General features: G+C 37.0%; 1 protein-coding gene across 3 annotated transcripts in view; it reads left to right on the top strand.

The window, feature by feature from the left end:
* The first annotated feature begins 4745 nt into the window (after positions 1-4745).
* The window catches only part of LOC149217706 (alpha-mannosidase-like), a 282843-nt gene continuing 265304 nt past the window's right edge, over positions 4746-22284 (top strand). For all 3 annotated transcript variants that reach the window (XM_089393051.1, XM_089393049.1, XM_089393050.1), the window contains exons 1-8: positions 4746-4940; positions 5051-5143; positions 6699-6787; positions 6883-7057; positions 7727-7846; positions 7958-8050; positions 8145-8216; positions 8440-8553. In XM_089393051.1, the coding sequence (XP_089249177.1) occupies positions 4746-4940; positions 5051-5143; positions 6699-6787; positions 6883-7057; positions 7727-7846; positions 7958-8050; positions 8145-8216; positions 8440-8553 (951 nt within the window). The remainder of the gene's footprint in view (positions 4941-5050; positions 5144-6698; positions 6788-6882; positions 7058-7726; positions 7847-7957; positions 8051-8144; positions 8217-8439; positions 8554-22284) is intronic.

Genomic DNA, 22284 nt, shown 5'->3' with positions numbered 1-22284 from the left:
ATATAGGAATTATGAAGTAGGGGCTCAAGTTTTTATCCACATTAGGACAAACAAAATCACTATATGGTTTGGAAAAAGAACAAAATTGTCGCCCCATTTTATTAGGCCATTTAAAGTTTTATAAAAAGTTAGACATGTCACCTATCACCTTGCACTGCCACCCCACTTGCATAAAATTCATAATATTTTTCATGTATCTATACTCAAGCACTACATAGTTGACAAATCTCATAACCTTCAATCGTAGGAACTACGAGTATCAGATGAGGGAACCGTCTCGGTCGAACCATTATGTATACTGGTCCAAAGGAATAAGTATAGTCCTAGATCTGCTACTTGAGAGAATACATAAACCATATGCCAGAAGTACCCCAACTTGTTTGATCTTAAAGAACTTAAAAAATTATTTTGTATATCTTACTTAATTTTTTGTTGGATACTCTAGACTATCATTTTGAACTATTCCATAACTATGGAAGGTTACATGTAAAATTGGTATTTCAAATTATTATATGTAATGTTGTTGGTACATGGATACCAATATGAATTATGTAATGAAACCAATGTCTACAATTTTATTTTATGTAGATAGTCCTAGATCTGCTACCTGGGAAGATATAGAAACCATATGCTAGAAGTACCCCAACATGTTTTGGTCTTGAAGCACTTAAAAATTTATTTTGTATATCTTACTTAATTTGAGCTAGATACTTGAGACTATCATTTTGAACTATTCCATAACTATGAAAGGTTACATGTAAAAATGATATTTCAAATTATTATATGTAATGTTGTTGGTACATGGATACCAATATGAATTATGTTATGAAACTAATGTCCACAATTTTATTTTATGTATCAACATTAATGATGGGATGGAAATAAAAAGTATGACTACACTTGACTACTTAATGTGAAAGCTAACCTGCAGATATATTGGTTAGACATAGCCAAATATGTTATATGAACTCAAAGATCAATATCATAGATGGTATCAGAATAGGAATGCAAGGGAACTGTTATTTGAATACAATGGGTTTTGAATATATTGATGCATATGTTATAATGTGTGGACAAGTGTTTTCATTGCAGATGGTATCCTTACCAAGCCGATCACGTGATGACAAAACTCCAAGAACAATGAAGGCTTAATGAGGTTCCATGATAGGGTGTTGACCTTGGTCCTACCAAGAAGGGTGGAGGTGTTGCCCACCATTTACCCTCTAGAACCTAGAGTCATGGGAGGACTGTGCAAGTCACGCTCCCCTAAACATATGATGATGAATATGTATATATATATAATATAATTATGATTTTTTTTTTTTTACTTTTAAATTAAAAATAATAATTTATAATTAAACAAAATTTAGTTAAAATTTATAAAAAATAAAATTACATTTTACCCCATAACTATACTGCATGAAAAAAAACTAATAAAAAACATTAATATAAACTACCATTTCAATAAACTAATTCTATTGTTCTATAACCAAGTGACATTGTATTATTTTACAATGGTAAAGTAGTATTTTCTACCTCAACATTACCAATTTTCCATACAACTTTTCTAGTTGATGTAATAACACATTTTCTCACTCCAAAATTAACATGTGACAATTTTAATATCATTTTTTTATATACTTATTTAAAGTTATATTTATTATTTATGTGACATTATATGCTATTTTTATAATGACATTATTATATGAGATTTTGAGTTATCTTCATACTCCTTTATTTCATGACATATTATTATATAAGGCTTTGTCTCATCTTCATACTATTTTATTTAATGACATATTATTATATAAGACTTTGTCTCATCTTCATACTCCTTTATTTAATGACATATTATTATATGAGATTTTGTGTCATATTCATATTCCTTTACTTAATCATATATGAGTTAATATTGATGATATAGATGATATATGAGTTAATATTGATGATACAAACCAACTAAGTCTATTAGTATTTCTAAAGTTTGACAAAAATTAGAAGTTAAAATTTTAAAAATAAAATTCATTATTAAATTTGACATATTAAAAAAAATAAAAATTATATATATATTTATAAACTCTTTTATATATGGTGCTAAAAATTGTCTTTAACTCTTATATATATATATATATATATATATATATATATAATAACAACCAAAATTAATATAAAATTATTTGTTAATATAAAATATTACATTTTTATTATAACTATTTATAAATTTATATAATTTACATATACTTCTTTTGTATATTTAACTTTTATATATTAATGAAATATTACTCTATATATATTTATTATATTTCTATTATAATTATTTAGAAATATATAAATTTATATAATTTACATATACTTTTTAGTATATTTAATTTTTATATTTTATTGAAATATTACATTTTTATTAACTATTTATAAATATATGAATTTAATTAATTTAAGTGTTGGTATAAATAAATAAATAGAAATGAAAAATATTATTAAAAAAACTTTGTTCAATGTATTTTCTATTAATGCTGGAAATTTAGATTTTTTTTTTAAAGCTAATAAATTTTAGCCTTTAGATTTTTTTTTATTATTATTATTCTTTTATTACAAACCTTTTTGAATTTCATGTGATTTCATATCAAAAGGAATTTCAAAAAGTTTTAGATGAATTTTGTGATGTTTTTTGGTTGAGATTTGTCAATGTCATTGGATAAATCCGTCCTATAATAAAATTAGACTAACTTGGAATTTAGTTAATATTGTATGCAAAACCTAATGACTTAGCATACAAATATTATCAAAAAAAAAAAAAAAACTTACGTTTATACTAATTTTGAAAATAACATTATTCATACCAAAAGCTTTTATGAATTAAAAAATATTTTCAAAGCATAAATTCTTGATTTTAGTGATAATGCCATACATAATATCTATAAATTAGAAAATATCCCAAAGTGTTTTTAGTAAACAAATGAAAAACCTTACAATATTAATAAATTAAGTCATTAATAATTAATAATTAAGTCATTAATAATTTGTAAATAATGTTTCAAAAAAACAAAACAATATCACTCTTATCAGAAATGCATCTTACATTTCTGGAATATTTTATCAAGTTGTATTATAAATTGAATTTACATTTGTTGTGATATTAAAATTAAATTATTACAATGTAATATTATTAAATGAAGTACGCAGAAGTTATCCTGGACGTTATCTCGGGTAGACGTATTTTATCAAGTTGTATTATAAATTGATTTTACATTTGTTGTGATATTAAAATTAAATTATTACAATGTAATATTATTAAATGAAGTACGCGGAAGTTATCCCAAACGTTATCCTGGGTAGACATATTTTATCAAGTTGTATTATAAATTGATTTTACATTTGTTGTGATATTAAAATTAAATTATTACAATGTAATATTATTAAATGAAGTTATCCTAGTGGTTGGTTGGGACGGTTCATTAATGACTTCCCCAACGATATGTTGTCGTCTGTTGACGCAACAATGATGTAATGATAATGAAATATATATGCATTCTTTCCAAGGGGCAGCACCCCTTAAAAAATAATAATAAAAATAAAAATAATATTAAATGAAGATTAATTTTGTTGTTGGAATGTTTTATTAAATTTTAATAATCTCATTGTTAGATGTTTTTGATTCATTTTGGGCATATTTTCCAATCAATTTTGGACTAAAATTTCTTGGAATCTTGTGATTTGCAAAAATCTAATACCTATTTTTTTTCTTCAAAAAGTTGAATCCATTTATATATATCCAAATAACTAAATTCATGATCCGTACGAATTATATCATCAAATTATGAGAGAGAAGAGAAAAACCTCTGAAAATTAAAGCGCATAGTAAATTGATGTTATATTTCGTACTATATAAATTTAAAATAATCTCAATAAAATTAAAAATTAAAATAAATTGCTAAAACACTTTGCTATTGGAAGATAATGGATCAATTCTCCTTTACACCTTAAAAGATGAATCTAGTTGAGATGCTTCAACATTTTATTTATATGATCTTAACATAATGAAAATAATCAACTTCTTAAAAATTTTGAAAATTAGAGAATATGAATAAGCAAGATAATCCCATTAAAAAAAAATTGTCTTCTAAAATTTTTAATTGAAGTAAATTATTGTAAAATCAAGTTTTACATTTACTCCACAACCCAACTATTAAAAAAAGTTTGAAGTTTCCATTCACTCCAGAACTAAACTGTTCAAAAATAGAGTTTCCATTTACTCCACAACTCTTAAGAAAATAAAGTTTCCATCACCTCCATTGTTACACTGTCTGACGTAAAAAATAATTAGAAATGTTGCCATAAACTAGCATTACAAGAGACTGTAAATTGCTTTATCAATTCCTTCCTGTCCCTGACTTCCAACGCTGATCGCATTTTGCAATATTTAAACTTCACATGGAGATTCTACCACCTCACTGTAATCACTTTGCCCACGGTTTCTAGAGCCTTTCACGCAGACAAAGAAGTAAGCGATGACGCAGGGTATGAGAGCATGAGCCACATCTCCGCTCTCCATTCTTGAACCAGCCATCCTACGTAAGCTCTATGTCAAACATTAATGCTACAGTCAATCCCAATATAAATTTGTGATCATACCCATTGTTTCAGGCAACTGCAAGTTTGCTACAGTCAATCCCAATATAAATTTGTGATCATATCCATTGTTGCAGGCAACTACAAGCTTCTGCAATATACTAGTGCACTGCAGAATGATGTTTTTGTTACTGGTAAGCTCAGTATTGTTATCCCAGCATGGGATTACTGGTGTGTATATTCACTACAATACAACAGCTGGGCCTGTGGAAGGCAAGCTTAATGTGCATTTGGTCCCCCATACTCACGACGACGTGGGGTGGCTTAAGACCGTTGATCAGTACTACGTAGGCTCCAATGACAGTCTTCAGGTCTTATTAATTCCTCTACTCAAATATCAAGCCTTATTCTACATTAATCAGTTTGTTGTAATGCATCTGAATGAAATGTATTTACCATAGACTGTGAATCATATCTGCAGCCGGGGCAACCTACCTGTGTGAGGAACATATTGGATTCTTTGGTCTACTCATTGCAAGAAGATCCGAACCGTAAATTCGTTTATGTAGAACAAGTATGTTTTCTTACCAAATAAATCATCAACGTCCTTATGAATAATGGAGAGTATATATGTATACTGAAATGATTTATAACTGAGTTTACAGTACCCAGTCTCTTCAAGTTGATATATCTGACTTGTAGTGCTTTGAATTCAAACGAGGGAAAATTGAACAGCTAAAACTTCTCTCAATCTGAATGGACCAATTGTTTCTCTTGGTTTTCAGAAGAAAAATATGCCAATCAATCTTATCACGTTTCACCCACTACTACTTGTCAAATCATTCATTTGATCCCCAAAAAAAATCCTTTTCCTATGTGAAGGAGAGAAAAAGACACCCCTGTACTAAGCGGCAATCCAGACCCAAAATGTTTTGGCAAGTTTGCAAATCCACATAACATGCCTAACCGTTATGCATCTCCCAGCAAACTACACAACGTGCATTTGTAAGGTCAGTGCTATATAGTCTATCTTTTGCTGCTGAACCCATACGAAGATTGAACCACCCAAGTACTCTAATCTCAAAATAGTTGGATGGCTAGATACCTTGAGGCTTGAGGGCTCCTCATCCACCTTGTTTCGGTATCCTGAATGTTCCATTCTTGTCAAGGTGATCTGCAATGGGATAAATTGGCCAACACCCCCATGTTCGTCCGGAGATTGAATGTTATCAGAAATATTCTCTATCCAATAATGAAGGGAAATATTTACTGCCAAGAACCCAGTGGGTTAGCTCAATTGGTTGATTTGTCATGAGGCCTCCAACTAGTCTGGCTGAGTCATGAGGTGTCCAGTTCTAGCCTGGCTGAGCCGTGAAGTCTCTGGTTCTGGTCTGGCTCGGCTTCAAGTCCTTTTAAATTCTACTGGGTTATCCGCTGGTATTGTGACAGGTGGTTGAGTCACCCTCCATCCGAATATTCCAGAGAAGAGGGGTCTTAGAGGTTTTCCTTGACAAAAAAATAAATCTACTCTCACCAGTCAGATTTTCTGAATACTTAAGAGAAAAATCATACTCCAAAACATAAACCCAAAAAGTTATATTGCCGGATGTTACCAAGAAAACGTTGCCTATGTGGCTATCATATGACAGTGGTTGCAGTTTCATTTGGTCCCTATATTTTTTGGTAAGCTTGTCTATATGAATCTTTTGACACCCACTTGATAAATGCTGCCCATCACTCATTGGACTGATTTGCTTTTACTTGGGAAGATTGGATGACAGAAGTTATGGTCTCCTCTACCAAGTTGTGGTAGACCTTGAAAGGGCTATATATTAAGCTAAACCTTGTGCATTACATCTTGCATACTTTTATGGTTTTTTCTAAACCTGATACTTATATTACTGAAAAGGATGCAGATGTTATTTCTTCAAAGTGTGCATGCTAAGCCTTGATTATGTCAAAATAGTGTTCCCCCTACCTACCCATGCAAGTAGGGCATGTGCAGTAGATCTAGTTCCTACATATAGCTTTTCACAATTTTTTCTTTAAGGCGATCAGATGAGTTGAACATTGAATAGCTCTGCCCAAAACTGGTACATGTGTGAAATCCTTGGGTGTGGTGGTTGCAGGCATTTTTTCAAAGGTGGTGGTTGGAGCAAAGTGAGAAGAAGCAGGGACAAGTCAAGAAACTAGTTGATTCAGGCCAGCTGGAATTCGTGTATTTTTCTTTCCTTTGGAAACAACCACCTTCTTTTACAAGGATTAATATCACTTAGTGGCTGTGCTGATTTATTTTTGTATTTCAAATTCCAGAAATGGTGGCTGGTGTATGCATGATGAAGCAGCAACACATTATATAGACATGATCGATCAGACAACACTTGGACACCGTTTTATCAAGCAGCAATTTAATAAAACCCCGCGTATTGGATGGCAGATTGATCCTTTTGGGCATTCCGCAGTTCAAGCGTATTTGCTAGGTGCAGAGGTCTGTCTTATGATATTGGAAGTGCTATTGATATTGCAATAAATAGAATGTAGATATGTTACTGGGTCGGAGGAGCTCTCTTTGTCTTTTGTCATTGCTGCTCCTAATATATTCTTTCGAATTATGATACTTCTTTGTTAATCGAAATCATGATTTTGCCATTATTTTCTTAGTTGTCTTTTTTATACCCTTGATGAAGAACTCTGTTTCCTTCTACTTTAGCACATACTAGAGTTGCGACTAGTTTGGTTTTGTTATCTGCATTTTAGAGAATTATGCAAAACAGATACCACACAACAGAGTGTCTTTACCATTTGACATTTTCGGCATATTCTTGATGCAGGACAATCATATTTCTGTTATAGGTGATGCGCTTCTCTGTTTTGTATAGGCTGACAGGGTTTCCTTGTAATTTAAATCAGTAATCGTATCTTGGGATCGGTGTTCACCCATGTTAATAAGTGCATGTCATAGAGCTGATGGACCTTTGGTTCTTTGCAATAATAGTCTAGAAGTCCATATGTCAATGTCTCAGCCTCCATTGGTTTCCGGCTAATAAGCATGAACATCTGAATAAATCCTTGGGTCAGTTTCCCGGGTTATGGCTGGCACTGTTTGCACTTCGAATGTGTTTAATAATAGCATTTCTTTCTTCTCTTTTATTTGTAGCTTGGGTTCGACTCTCTCTTTTTTGCACGGATCGACTACCAGGACAGAGCAAACCGAATAAATCAGAAGACCTTGGAGGTTGTATGGCAGGGTTCCAAGACATTTGGTCCCTCTGCTCAGGTAACCACATAGTATTGTAAATGTGTCGTACACCCTTGAAGGTTTCTTGGAGATGTCAAGAATACTATGCTGTTTACATGGTATTCTGATCACTAATTCTTTTAATTGCAGATATTTACTGATGCATTTCCTGTTCACTATAATCCTCCGGATCGTTTTCGATATGAAAATTTTTATGGGGATGATAATTCTCCTCCAATTCAGGTAAGTTTTCTGTGGGTAAATTGCAGAATGCAATATGCACACTAATTCCAGTGATCTCTTTATTTAAGTCATGTTCGTGCGTAATTTACTGCAGGATGATGCTCTGCTTTTTGACAACAATGTTAAACAACGTGTTGATGATTTTGTCGAAGCAGCAATAACTCAGGTAATTGGTGTTGCTTTTGATAGCAATGCAATAGATGCTAGGATGATCATGCCTAGACCAATTCTATAGTTTATTCACTTCACCTTTTACATCTAGAATAAACTGTCGAAAATTCAATTTTCCATCCCAGAGAAGTATGAATAACTACTTTAACGCATTCTTATAAAAAAAAATTGTTTTGCTTCATTGATTGGATATCGTGACTTTGCCTCATTGTGTGCAGGCTAATGTTACCCGTACAAATCATATTATGTGGACAATGGGAAATGACTTTGAATATCTATATGCGGATTCTTGGTTCAGCCAAATGGACAAGTTAATCCACTATGTGAATAAGGTCATAGTTGCATTTGCTCTTGGTTATTCATCATATAAATCTCTTTTTGACATTGTAGCTATTCAGTATTTGATCTTCTTTTCTCAGTTTTGCTTTATAGTAAAAATTACTAATAGAATGTAAGATATTTCTCCAAAACCATTTATTACTTTAGCTGTAGGGAAAATATTTCAAGGTTGTTAAGACGTCGTTCAACGAAAAAGATGAAAGTTTGACCAAAAATTTATGACACAGCAACATCTCAATGAAGCAATAGCCAAGTTACATTCTTTGCATACAACACACTGTTTAGCTGTTAAGGGCTCCGTCCCTGCCATCTACATTAATAAAGATACCAATAGACAATACACGTTAATGCAAACCAATAATCCTTAGCCAAAACTTCATTTCTGGAGGCTTTTAAGTGTGGTCATTGCTAGTTAGGCGATGAGAGCAAGCTTAAAACATTATAGGTGATATGATCTCAGTTACAGCAATGCAAGGATACCAAACAAGGAGACAAGTATGCAAGCATGAGAGAAGAGATTGCTGGAACTGTAAACAACTTGTATAGTGATTTGTATTGGATATATATAGGCTTGCAAAATTGCAAGAGAATATTATGTTTGACCAAGTCTGATAGATTATAATAAAGTAGGTGAGTGATCAATTTGTACAAAGTCACCCAAAAAGAGAAAAGATGAAATTCAAAGTGTACTAATGTACAAATTTGATCATAAGTTTTATAAATTACTCCAAGCAGAGATGAAATTGTCCTCAATTTCTGTTGAAGATGGGGAAATTCTGTTCAAGTGCTGAATGGGACAACCACTTGGCTTGAGAGGGTAAAGTGCCTCTGTGGCCAACCCATCAAGTTGTGAGTTGATATTGCTAGTGAATTATTGGAGATATGGAATTGTGGCTTATAGACATGTGATTGAAATTGATTCCTTCAAGTGAGGAGGGCTCATTTCACCAACTGACATTCACCACATCATGGATCCCAGCTAAGATGGAAGATTTAACTTGAAAATTTTGGGGCCCATTTGTTGAGTGATGGTGTAAGGACTATATGGAATGGTCTTGGCTTGCGATGTTGCTTATTTTTGAAAACTTGGTTGTCCAAGTGAAGCCAAACCTTTTCACCAACCTAAAATGTGGAGCAACTTGATGTTGGTTATGCAATGCCTCGGCATGTGTTTGTTGAAGAATGCCATGGACTCTATTGTGAATCTTGGCCAAGTTTTGCACAACAAAAGAAGCTTTGCCATGCTCCTTCTATTGGTGGGATGTGGATGGATATGTGAAAGCAATTGGAATTTCATAAAGGACAAGAGGATATAATCTAAAATAATGTGGAAGGCCTTGTAGAGACACAAGGGGCCCTATTAAAGTTGTGTTGCAAAATATGTATTACTAACCCCGTTGTTTATTTTGTTGGTCATAGATGCAAAGAGCATGAACCAAAGTTATGTTGACTATCTTGGCTTAATCCAAAGTTATCAAAGCTAAAAATGGGACCATAGCCAAATGATAGTCAGATTAGAATTGACTAAAGAACCAGGGAGAAGGTTTGGTCCACTAAAATCATACATAAAATATGCAAAATTAGCAAAAAAATCCATCTATTCATGTATATCAAATCAGATGCAAACATTTAGATGGTTGGAAATGTAATACTTAGGGATTATGTGAATTTGAATTATTCACTTGGGAAGGTGAAAAGCCATAAGTAAATGTGAAGAGTCATAGGGAGTCTAAGAGACTGCTTGGAAGATGAAAGAAAGGGTCATACAATTGTATTTATGTATATCATTTGAATCATATGTATCTCATGCTTATCAAAAAAAAAGTTTAATAGTGGTATTGAAGCTAGCCTAACTCCTGGCCTCTCTGCTCATCAGAAATGTCTCCTGCCTCTCAACTTTGCTTCTTCTATAATGTCAGATCTCTACCCACATCTATGTCCATGAATCTTATGCATGTAGAAACGACCTCCATTTTATGTCAATTACCCATGCTTTGCAACTAGGATTTTCTCCCGTCAACTCCACCTCCATTGACTGCAGGGTTAAACATTATTACTAAGAATTTCTTCATTTTCAGCCACATCTCTGTGCAAAATTAGAGTACGGATGGAAGAGGCATGTGTTGATATTATTATTGTCATCAGTAGACCTCTTCTTATGCCGAAGCAGAGTTGCGTTGATGCATTTCGTATAATGCTTTGTCTACATGTCCCACTTTTTCTCTCTGAGGAACTGTTGATAGTGTTGGACCTGCCAACATTTAAAGGGGTCTCCCCGATATGTCGTCCTAATTATACCTCACATCGTTTGGGATAGGAGCCCCATCCGAAATACGGTTCGATTACCGTTTTCTTAAGGGTTTTCCTTGGCTTTAGATGTTAGCAAAAGAGATGATTGCGTATGTGCCTTCGAAAAGCAAGTAGGTGTGCGTGGTGAGTGTTCAGTTGTAGGTGTGCGTGGTGAGTGTTCAATTGTAGGTGTGTCAAGGTTCTTCTACTATAGAGGGAACAAAAAGTAAGCCTCTAAAAGAGAGGTAATAGTACCACCCTAGTAGAGACACACATAAACCGGAAATATTCTGTAACATCCAGCGGAATAGTCCATAAAGATGAGATAGTCATTGCAACCATTACAACACATTCTCAATATGATAAGCACTAAAATAACCGAAATAGTTCAACTACTTTAGTACAGGTGAAAACAAACATGAATCATAAACATTCACAGAACAATCTTACAAATATTCATAATCCATGCATGAAGAATGTGTTGGCCATCAAACTTCATATATTAAGTAAAATTATTGGGACACATGTATACATCGAACACCACTAGCTCCAATAGTGGAGTGTTGGAGCCACTACTTGCTCCTCAAAAGAACTAGCTTGTTCTCTGATGCCTTATGGGAAATGCCAAGGTGAAAAGTCCTTTGCTCATACATTGAGGGTGTATATATAACCAATGGGGTGATCCTTCACCTCCCTTGTGAATCTTTGACTACCCTTATGATTGTTTGACTTCCCTATAACTTTTCGACTTTACATGACTCTTCATATTTTGTACATGTCCTCTTAGGTTGATTCTTTTTTTGAAGGGTCTAGTTCTTTGGGGAGCATTGAGGCTAAGTTGCTCAGTCAAGAAGTTTTCCAGATTTGACTAAGTGTGGAATGCATGAAGTTGATGTGAACAATAACAAGACTTGACTGTGATCACACACTTAGATAACTTGAATACACAACATAAATCATCCCGAACACATGAACAACATACTTCCCTCAATGTGACAACTTTGCTACAACTTATGCCAAGTGCGACACCAAGGATACACTTTGCAATGACCATAACGACACTTATGCAACAATGCTTAAAACTTTGGAAATGAGTGCGACACATGTTTACATGGTAAAACCAACTTATTTATGCAAAGGTTACCCCTTGAAACCACCAAAACTAGCTTTCGTGCAATGTGTGACACTTAAAATGTAAAAAGGTGCCACTTTGATTTTCTTGCAAATGGAACCAAAAGACGTAGAGAAAACACATGTGATGAGTCTTAATGTTTGTGATGACAGTATGCAAGATCAAAGTAGGCTCTGAAATTTAGGTGTAAGCCAAATTTTGGAGGGTGTTGTAGCAGCGACAACACTTGGTGACACATTGGTAGAATTCCAACTTCTCTATCTAGGTTGATTCTTTTGTGAAGGGTCTAGTTCTTTGGGGAGTATTGATTCATCTTGAAAATCACTTTGTTTTCCCCACTTACCCCGTGAATAAACATAGTCCCCTTTGTTCATGAGCTTTAGATTTTCAGAGTATAGTTTTTCACCGTTGGTGTTGCTCCGCTGGCAGTAGGCCTAAAAAATACCCCAACAATGTCACTTCAGGAACACAAACATTTATCCCCTTCCAGCGACCCTGTAAAGTACTCCGGTGGAGTTTCTTGCTTCTCCTCTCTGTGCAGGAAGACTTACTCTTCTTTCACATTTATTTATATATTTATATAGGACTGTGCATAGGCACTTATCATTTCGTGGGCGGAAGAAGGATCCAAACTTATTGAGAGTTGGAGAGGTTGTTCCTTTAGAGAAGCATATAAAGACCTCTGATTTAGGTTTTCTCTTTTAGAGTTTTCCCCTTTTTCTCTTCTACTTGATTGGATAAGCATGAAAACACTGAAACATAAAGAACCGAGTATGGGCATAAGGTTTCCAAAATAGACACAGGTATCATGGTTCAACACAAAACTCTCCTTATAGAAGAATCATATTTTCTGTCAGAACATCATTGGCCAAAAGACATAACCGAAACAAAGAAGGAGGTCCGAAGGTTAACCAAATGTTGTAGTGTCACAAGACTCTTTTCAACTCAGCCACACATAAAGAAGCCAAAACACACATTCACACATGATTCTTATTTACACGAACGAAAACAAAATGCAAGACCAAACAAACAAAAAAACAAACTATGTACATAGGGTAGGGCATAACCCCATACCATCATTGAAAATATCGTTTTAAATCTTGGCCATTAATAGGAAGGAAGTCAATCTTCTTGTCTAAAGATTGAATACGATACATGTGTTGGCCAAGCTTCTCGTGCATAGTGAACAATCTAATCCACATGGATTGAAACTTAGTATGTTTTCCTTTGTCTTCATGCGATTTTTCCCACTTCAAGACTAGATCACCCACATTGAATTCATTTATCCCTGCAGACTTCTTATCGAACCACCTCTTGATACGACTCTAGTGAAGAGAATTTTTTTTTTATATTTCCATCTTTCTTCCTGCATCTTGTGGAGGGTGTCTATCCTACTTTGAACTAATAAGCATGGCTTGCCCTGGGATTCTTGTAAAAGTTGAAAAGTAGGCAAATAGATGTTCGAGGGTAGGATGGATTCTTTTCCATACACCAGAAAGTAGGGAGACGTATTCAAAGAAGGTTTATGTGTGACTTGGTCAACCCATAAGGCATTCACCAAAGTGGATTGTCAGTTCCTTTGTTCAAAGAAAACAATCTCCTTAATGATGCAGATAAGGTTCTTGTTGGTAGACTTAGCAAGACCATTTCCCTACGGATAGTAATTAGTAGAATGTTTCAATACAATGCCATTTTCCAATGCAAAGTCATATAATCTTAAAGATGAAAAGTACATTGCATTGTCAAAAACAAGTGAATTCGGAACGTTGAACCTGGAGATGATATTTTGCTTAAGGAAGTTGATGACTTCCTAATCGTTCACTTGCTTAAGTGGAACTACTTCTGTCCACCTCATGAAGTAATCTGTGGCAATGAGAATATAGCAGTTTTGCTTCGATGAGTGTGGAAAAATCTCACCGATGACATCTAAGCCCCATTATTGAAATGGCTCTTTCACAACAATAGGCTACAATGGGGCAGCTGACTTCTTTCCTCGACTGGCACACTTTTGACAGACTAGACACTTTTGGCCATATGTGTGAGCATCTTTGAATAATGTGGGCCAATAAAAATCGGCCCGCGTGACTTTGTGCTTTGTAGTGTCACCCGAAAAGTGCACCCTAGCTGGTCCATCATGGAGGTCACGTAACACTTTCTTTGAATCATGTGCTTCCAAGCATCTGAGCAATACTTCGTTATGGTGCTTCATGAAAAGCACCCCATGCACTAACTAGTAAGATAAATATTTTAATCTGACTGCCCTCTTCTGTTGCACGGATAAGTGAGAGGGAAAAGTTCCATGCTCAAGATATTGGTGCACATTCACATACCAAGAGTCTAAGATAGAAGTGGGGGTGGCTCGCTCAACATTGTACATCTCAATTTCCTGCTCCCATCTAGTTGGATCATCTTCTGTTTCATTCATCGCTTCTTTTGTTAACTGACATAGACCATGGCCCTTAATAATATGAACTGGTTTGAATTCTAGATCATACTCTTGCAAACCAGTCATCCATTTCGCTCTTCTCTCACCTAACTCTTGTTGGACAAACAATGATCTGACTGCAAGGTGTGGAACAAAGATAATACACTGATTTTTCAAAAGATAGGGTTGGAAGTGCTTCATCGCCTTATAGACTGCATGCACATGCTTATTGATGGCAGGATTGTTAAGTCCAAGTTTTTGTAGGCTAACAATCATAAAAGATATTGGCTGCTCATTCCTCTAATCATCTTTCCGTTTAAGCACGTGACAAGATAAGTATCACAAGTAAAGGTGTAGAGCATAAAATCCTTGTTGAAATTTGGGTTGTACAAGGTTGGTGCTTCTACGATTGCTTGCTTAATACGAGAGAACACATCTTTTTCCTTTTTTTCCCTGATCCGAATTTAAATAGGAACACAACAAATTACAGATATAAACATAAATACAAATATGCAGCAGAAATAACACTTCGTTTCATTAATATCAAATACTGAAATATGCTTACAAACACAATGGAAATAAGACTAGCTCGAGCGATGGTAGCTTATCTCTGAGAAGAGATGTGGTGGCTACATGCCTCTGAACTGTGTTACAATGAGGCTCAAGGGCCTATTTATTATTGAAAAACATGAAAAAACCTTAAACAACCAAAACCCTAACCCTAGGAGATGTAACACTAAGAGTTTGTGGGCCCTGTTGGGGTTAGTTGGGCAGCCAACTTCCTGGGGTCATAACTTGGTCATATTATCTTTGTTTAGCGCATACAATTCCTTGTTGGAAAGGTCTCTCCGAATACTACAAGTTTTGCCGTAGGCCCTTGCCTATGGCTATGGGCCTATAGCGGACCTCAAAAGGACGTCGTTTAGGGGGTCAAATTGCTCCAGAAGTTCAGGACCCCAAAAACTGCTAAAAATAGTAAATGTTGAAATACACAAGCAAACAAAAGAAACTGACTAGAGATCTAAGTGGGAAAGGTGGGTGGCCACCAATATCCACCTTGACCATTCCTCCCCCCTTACGAAGCAATGGTCCCCATTGTGTGCAAAGCCTCCATGAGGTGAGGAAATCTCTGTTGAACCCATTCCCTGGTGATCCACTTGCCTTGTTGCAGGAGTTGACCAGCTTTGACAACCCGATGTAGTTGGATATTTTGTTGGCAAGTGTTCTTGACCTGTGTGTCCATAATCCGATCTATTGTGGCTCATTCCATGCAGTCTGGGTTTAACTTTGTTGGTGTGAGTTGTTCTGCAATGTCTTATGTGACCAGCAATGGTGGGAAGTATGGTTGAGGTCCACATTGAACACTGGATGTAGACCAAGGAATGTTGAGCTCAAAATAATTGTCTCCCACAACCTTGGTAATGGTGTAAAGACCATATCAGAGTGGTATGAGCTTCCGATGGGCTCCGATAAGGCTTTCTTCTGCAAATGCAACCAGACTTTGTTGCCCACATGAAACTTGTGTGGCACCCGATGTTGATCATGTCGCTGCTTGTACTTGGCATTTGACTTCTCTAGGATGTCGTGAACCTGTTGGCAGATATGTTGGATGAATTCAATAAATCTGGTCGCTTTATCAGCCTCGGACAGTACATGTGTGGATTTTGTCAGCGTAGTCGCATGAGGCATCGCAACATCAATAGGCACAATGGTTGAAATTCTAGACCCACTTGAAAGGGACTGCAACTAGTCGAGTTATGGAGAGCTCTATTATAACTATGCTACACATATGGGAGACTCTCATCCCAGGTTCGAGGATGATTGGAGTTGTACATGTGGAGTATGTGCACTATCATCCTATTAACGACCTCCGTCTGGCCATTAGTTTGGGAATGGAAGGTAGTTGATTTGGTGAGCTTGGTGTCCAATAGTGTTTAGAGGCTTGACCAGAATGTGCTTAGGAACCTGCTATCCTGATCTGATATAATGGTCTGCGAGATCCCAAAATGTACCCATACTCATTCAAAGAAGAGTTTGGCAGTGTCCTCTACTGTGATACTCTTCTTGCAGGCTGCCAATATAGTCATCTTAGAAAATTTGTCCACGACCACAAATAAACAGTCATTACCATGCTTGGTAGAAGGGAGACTAGACATATAGTCCATGAAGATGAATTCCCACGGCTAGCTGGGAGTAGGAAGAGGAGTGTACATGCCTTGCTTCTTGATGGTTGGTTTGGCAATAGCGCAGGTAGTGTAGGATCTGATATATTTCCCAACACTAGTCGGAGTTTGGGCCAATAAAAGTACTTTTGTAATAAAACCATAGTTTTCTCCACACCAAAGTGTCCTGCTACCTGAATGTAGTGCGCCTCCCAAATAAGCTTGGCACGCTCATTTGAAGGAACACAAAGTTGGCCCAGGTAGCATAATAATGTGTCATGGAGGTGGAAATTAGGAACTTGCTTTCCATCTACTAGCATCTGGTATGTTTAGGTGAACTCTGGATCATTTTTGTATAGTTGTGGCCATCCAGAGGTCTCATGGCCACAAGAGCTGAAAACAATAGTTAGTGTTGCAACTGGGGGACGACTGAGGCAGTTTGCAACATGATTGGTGCTACCCTTTTTGTATTTAATGTTTAGGTGGAATTGTTGCAAATATGTAGACCACTTCTGATGGTGATATTTTTGCAACTTCCCTTATGTCTGTACAAACTGAAGAGGTCGATGATTGGTGTGGATGCCATCTCCTTCCCTAGAATGTAGTGCTTCCATTTTCAGCAAGCCTGCATGAGGGGATACATCTCTTTATCATAGGTGGGGTACTTCCAAATTGTATCGAAAAGTGTCTCACTATGATAGGCCACTAGAAGCTTGTGCTAGGTGAGGACTACACCAATAGTGTAGTCAGAGGCGTATGTCTCAATTTCAAATGGTTGTTGCAGGTCTGGCAGTGTAAGTACCAATGCAGAGTAGAGGCGATGCTTCAACTCAACGAACACCTTCTGTTGGGGCTCGAACCAGGAAAACTTTGCTTTCGCCCCACCCTTAGTAACCTAACTCAAAGGCCAAGTGATATGGGAGAATCCCAACACGAACCTCTGATAGAAATTTGCAAGGCCCAAAAAGCTGCAAAGCTCCATTAGAGTGGTTGGGGCCAACAAGTCTTGAATGACTTGGATCTTGGTCGAGTCCACATGCACGCCACGCTCATCTATTATGTAACCCAAGTATTGGACCTAGCTCATGCCAAAGGTGTATTTCTTTTGGCACATAGTTTGTGCTATCGAAGTTCTAAAGGACTTGTCGAATGTGTTGCAAGTGTTCTTCCCAACTCTTGCTGAAGATGAGGATGTCATCCAGATAAACCAACATGAACGAGTTGGTGAAGGGCCACAAGATTTCATCCATTAGCCTCATAAAAGTAGCAGGGGAATTTGTCAATCCGAAGGGCATAACCAACCATTCAAAAATATCTTTCTTGAATTTAAAGGCAGTCTTCCATACATTTGTGGGCTCTATTGGAACCTGGTGATAACTAGACTTCTGATCAATCTTGTTGAAATACTTGGCCCCCTTGAGTTGGTCCAGCAAGTCATCAATCCATGGGATTGGATACCTATTCCTGACAATGATTTTGTTTAGTGCTCGATAATCAATGCATAGCCTCTAGGTCCCATCCTTCTTCTATTCAAGTACAATTGGGCTCCCACAAGGTGAGGAACTTGGTCAAATGTGCCCTTTTTGCAACAACTCTTGGATTTTCCGCTTGATCTCTTCATTTTCCATAATGGAGCGGTGATATATCAGCTTGTTGGGTAGAGGGTGCTCTGGGAGCTAGGTTGATTGAATGCTTTACCTGAAAATGCAAGGGTACCCCTGTGGATGAGGAGAATATGTTCCTGTATTCTTCCACGACTACATCCACTTGCTTCTGCTGCTTGGAGGAACCCTTCCCAGGGGCCATGGCTGTGGCTACGAACTTCCCCTTACTTTGAGAGTGAATTAGAAGAAAATAAATTTCCCAGTCTGGGAGATAACCTTAGTGCATTTCTTAGCAGAGATCAAAGAGATGGCGATAGGTGGGGCTACTGCCGATATCCTATATAACTTACTACCCAAAGAAATAATACCAGAGCGAGGTCTAGACTCATATACAGCATGTTGCTTCCATAAGTATGGTTGTCCTAATAATACATCACAAACTGCAAGAGGAGCAACATCACATAGTACCTCATCTATGAAGGGCTTGATGTTGTAGGGAAGGCGACACTACTAGTTGACACGGAGATCTTGTCCTTGATGAAGCCACCCAATGATATACAGCTGTGGATGTGTTGTAGTCGGTAGGCCCAACTGCTTCATGACCTCTGCTGAATGAAGTTCTTTTGGCTCCTGTTGTCGACATTGAACTGCAGTGGTGAACCCTTCACCCACATCTGTGAGTGGAATAGGCACTCCCCCTCTTCTGGATCTTCAAGCTTAATCTTCTAGATCTTGGTGGTGGCCATAGTGGAACTGGGCTCCACATCAATGATCTCCTTCCCTTTGTTGTTCCACTTGTTGGGTTCTAACTCAAAGTCGGAACATGTGTCGGACTCAGAAGCCTTCAGCTTGACCACCAATGATTGCTTGGCCCGAAACTCACTTGTGATGTGAGTGGAGCTCTTATGGAACTCACACTACTTTCTTGTGTCCTTGTTTGCCTTCGTGGTGTTGTTCTTTGCTTGCAGCTTCGACTGGTTATCCTGGGTCGCACCACCTTGGCTTTACCCTTTGTTCTGTGGTTTGGGGGCGCCTTTCCCTTGCTTTGGGTTCGCTAATCCAAAATCTCACTTTTTCTGTTTAAGCTTCTACTCGATCTTGACAACATATCGATACATTGTGTTGAGTGAGGAGATGTCCAGGAACTCCATCTCATCCTGGATGTACCTGTGTAGGAAACCATGGTACTTGAGTACCAAATGTTTATCAGAATCCTTGATACCCAACTTTGTGCGAAGGGTATGATAAACATTGGTAAACTCTAGCACTTCTTAGTCCCTTCCCTATCGCAGTGTGATCCACTTTAAGTATTTATCCTCATAGCTCCCGAAAGAGTAGTACTGATCCTTGATGGTGTACCAGAATTAATCCCAAGTGGGTACGATCGAAAATAATGAGGTTGTACTTTCATCCTTCGGCTCACAGTGGATTTCCCACCAGTCCTTGACGTGGGGGGCGGGTTTGAGAAGAGAAAAAGTAATCTTTACCCGGCTGGAATAATCATGAACAGAAAAATATCCTTCTAGCAAATTTAACCATTTATCTACGACATCCACATCTATATGACCCTCAAATATGGGAATGTTAAAGTTAACTTGTACCTTAAAGGGTGTGGCGCTTCCAGAGTAGTTTTTGTAAATAGATGTGTCGCCTTTGGGTAGCCGCTGAAGGATCTAGGCAAAGTTGTCCATCATCGCATTCATCTAACGCTCGAAGGCTTCTTCAAGCAAGATTTTGAAAGGATCTCCTTCCCACTCGTCTTTCTTTTCTTCCCCCATGGGAGGTCGTCAAGATTTGCGAGGTTGGTCTTGCAAAGGTTCGACCAGTTCAAGCCCTAACTCCTTATATCCCGACCTCATTGGTGACATGCAAAGAAAAACAAAGAAAGAGCGGACCGCTCTAATACCACTGATCCGAATTTAAACAGGAACACAAAAAATTACAAATGTAACCATAAATACAAAGATGCAATAGAAATAACACTTCATTTCATTAATATCAAATACTGAAATATGCTTTCAAATAGAATGGAAATAAGACTAGCTCGAGCGATGGTAACTTAACTCTGAGAAGAGATGTGGTGGCTCTATGCCTCTGAACTGTGTTACAATGAGGCTCAAGGGCCTATTTATTATTTAAAAACATGAGAAAACCCTAAGCAACCAAAACACTAACCACAGGAGATGTAACACCAAGAGTTTGTGGGCCCCGTTGGGGTTAGTTGGGCAGCCAAATTCCCGGGGTCATAACATGGTCATATTATCTCCATTTGGCGCGTACGATACCTTTTTGGAAAGGTCTCTCCAAGTACTATAGGTTTTTCTACAAGCCCTTGCCTATGGCTATGGTCCTGCATCGGACCTCAAAAAATGCCATTTAGGGGGTCAAAACTGCTTCGGAAGTTCAGGACCCGAAAAACTGCTAAAAATAATAAATGTTGAAATACACAAGCAAAAAAAAGAAACTGACTGGAGATCTAGGTGGGATAGGTGGGTGGCCACCAATATCCACTTGGATCAGTCCCACTTGTAAATTGCATCCTTCTTTACCATCTCCAGCTTAGGTTTCACATTTTGCACATGATCAAAGATGAACTTACGGAGAAAGTTTATCTTCCCCAGGAAGGACTACATGGCTTTCTTGTTCACTGGGAAGAGAATTTGTGTAATATCCTTGACCCTTTTAGGGTCTACTTTAATCCCACTTTTCGTTATGATATGGCCCAAGATGCTTCCCTCAGACACTGCAAAAATGCTCTTCTTAGGATTAAGAGATATTATGTATTTTCGACATCGCTCAAATATTTGCTTCAAGTAGCATAGGTGGTTGGATCTCTTTCTTGAAAACACCATGACATTGTCAAGATAAACCACCACACTCTAACATATCATTCCATGAAATGCGATGTCCATCGCACATTGAAAGGTTGCACCAAAATTCACTAGCCCAAAAGACATTATTCTGAATGCGAATGCACCCCACTTCGTTTGAAAAGTAGTTTTGAGTCTTTCAAGCTCTAAGACTAGAACCTAGTTGTAGCCAAAATATCCGCCAATTAAAGAAAATATTTTTGACCTCGATATTGTCTGTAATATCTGTTCCATTAATGACACATGGTAATTGTCTTTGTTCGAGGCGCCGTTTAGATTTCAGAAATCCACGCATAAGCGTATTTCCTCATACTTCTTCCTCACTAGGACTAGATTAGAAACCCATGTTGAATGTCGCATTTTGTAGATGATCTGATCATCTAGCATATTCCTCAACTTTTTCTGAATCAGGGGCTCAAGTGTCAGATACACCTTTCACAACTTTTGTTGAAAAGGCTTGGCCCCTTCCTTTACTAGGATAACATGCTGGATTATTTGCATGTTGTAAGTTTTGATCTCATCATATGTCCACGCGAAAACATCTCGATAGTGCTTAAATAAGTAGATGAAGGCTTGCCACTTTTGAGGTGTGCAACAAGTACTGCGATTAACAAACTTCGGATCTTTCTCTGCTCAAAGATTGATCTTCTCACGCGACAGTGTTGAATTGTGGGTTTTATCATTGAGGGGTCCTCTAAAGTGGTTATACAAGTCATTCAACGTTTCTAAGGATACCACACCCTTCGACATGGGGTTTTACTTGTTTGATTGAGTTGCATCTTGCAATGCTTTATCGTGCTCGTCTTCGTCAATGGTTGCATCTTTGAATACATCAACATTCACCATGAAATGCAGTATTTGTTGGTCATCATTAAAAACATGTAAATTAGTGATATTATCAGGGACAGATGGTTTATAAAGAATCTCAATAGAAAAACTGTCCCTAAGTAGTGACAACCTAGCAGCAACATTTGCTAATGCATCTGCAACTGCGTTACACATTCTAGGAACATATACAATATTAAAAGCTTGGAATTGAGAAACTAAACTCCATACCTATTGTTGATAACTTTTTAGATTAGGTGACACAGTTTATAGTGTTGCGTACCTACTGTACAATGATCTCACCTGTTGCTTTCAGAACCCCAACCTTGAGGTCGATGGCCTTTTGTAAACCCAGTATGAGTGCTTCGTATTCTGCGGTGTTATTAGTGCACTCGAATTCCAAGTGGCTAGAGATCA

Source organism: Pinus tabuliformis, chromosome 1_1 (genome assembly GCF_031772625.1).
Source record: "Pinus tabuliformis cultivar Carrire ecotype Pingquan chromosome 1_1, CPIR1, whole genome shotgun sequence".
In the NCBI taxonomy this organism is placed as follows: domain Eukaryota; kingdom Viridiplantae; phylum Streptophyta; class Pinopsida; order Pinales; family Pinaceae; genus Pinus; species Pinus tabuliformis.
The sequence above is the reverse complement of the archived record's forward strand: the minus strand, read 5'-3'. Positions and strand labels throughout refer to the sequence as shown.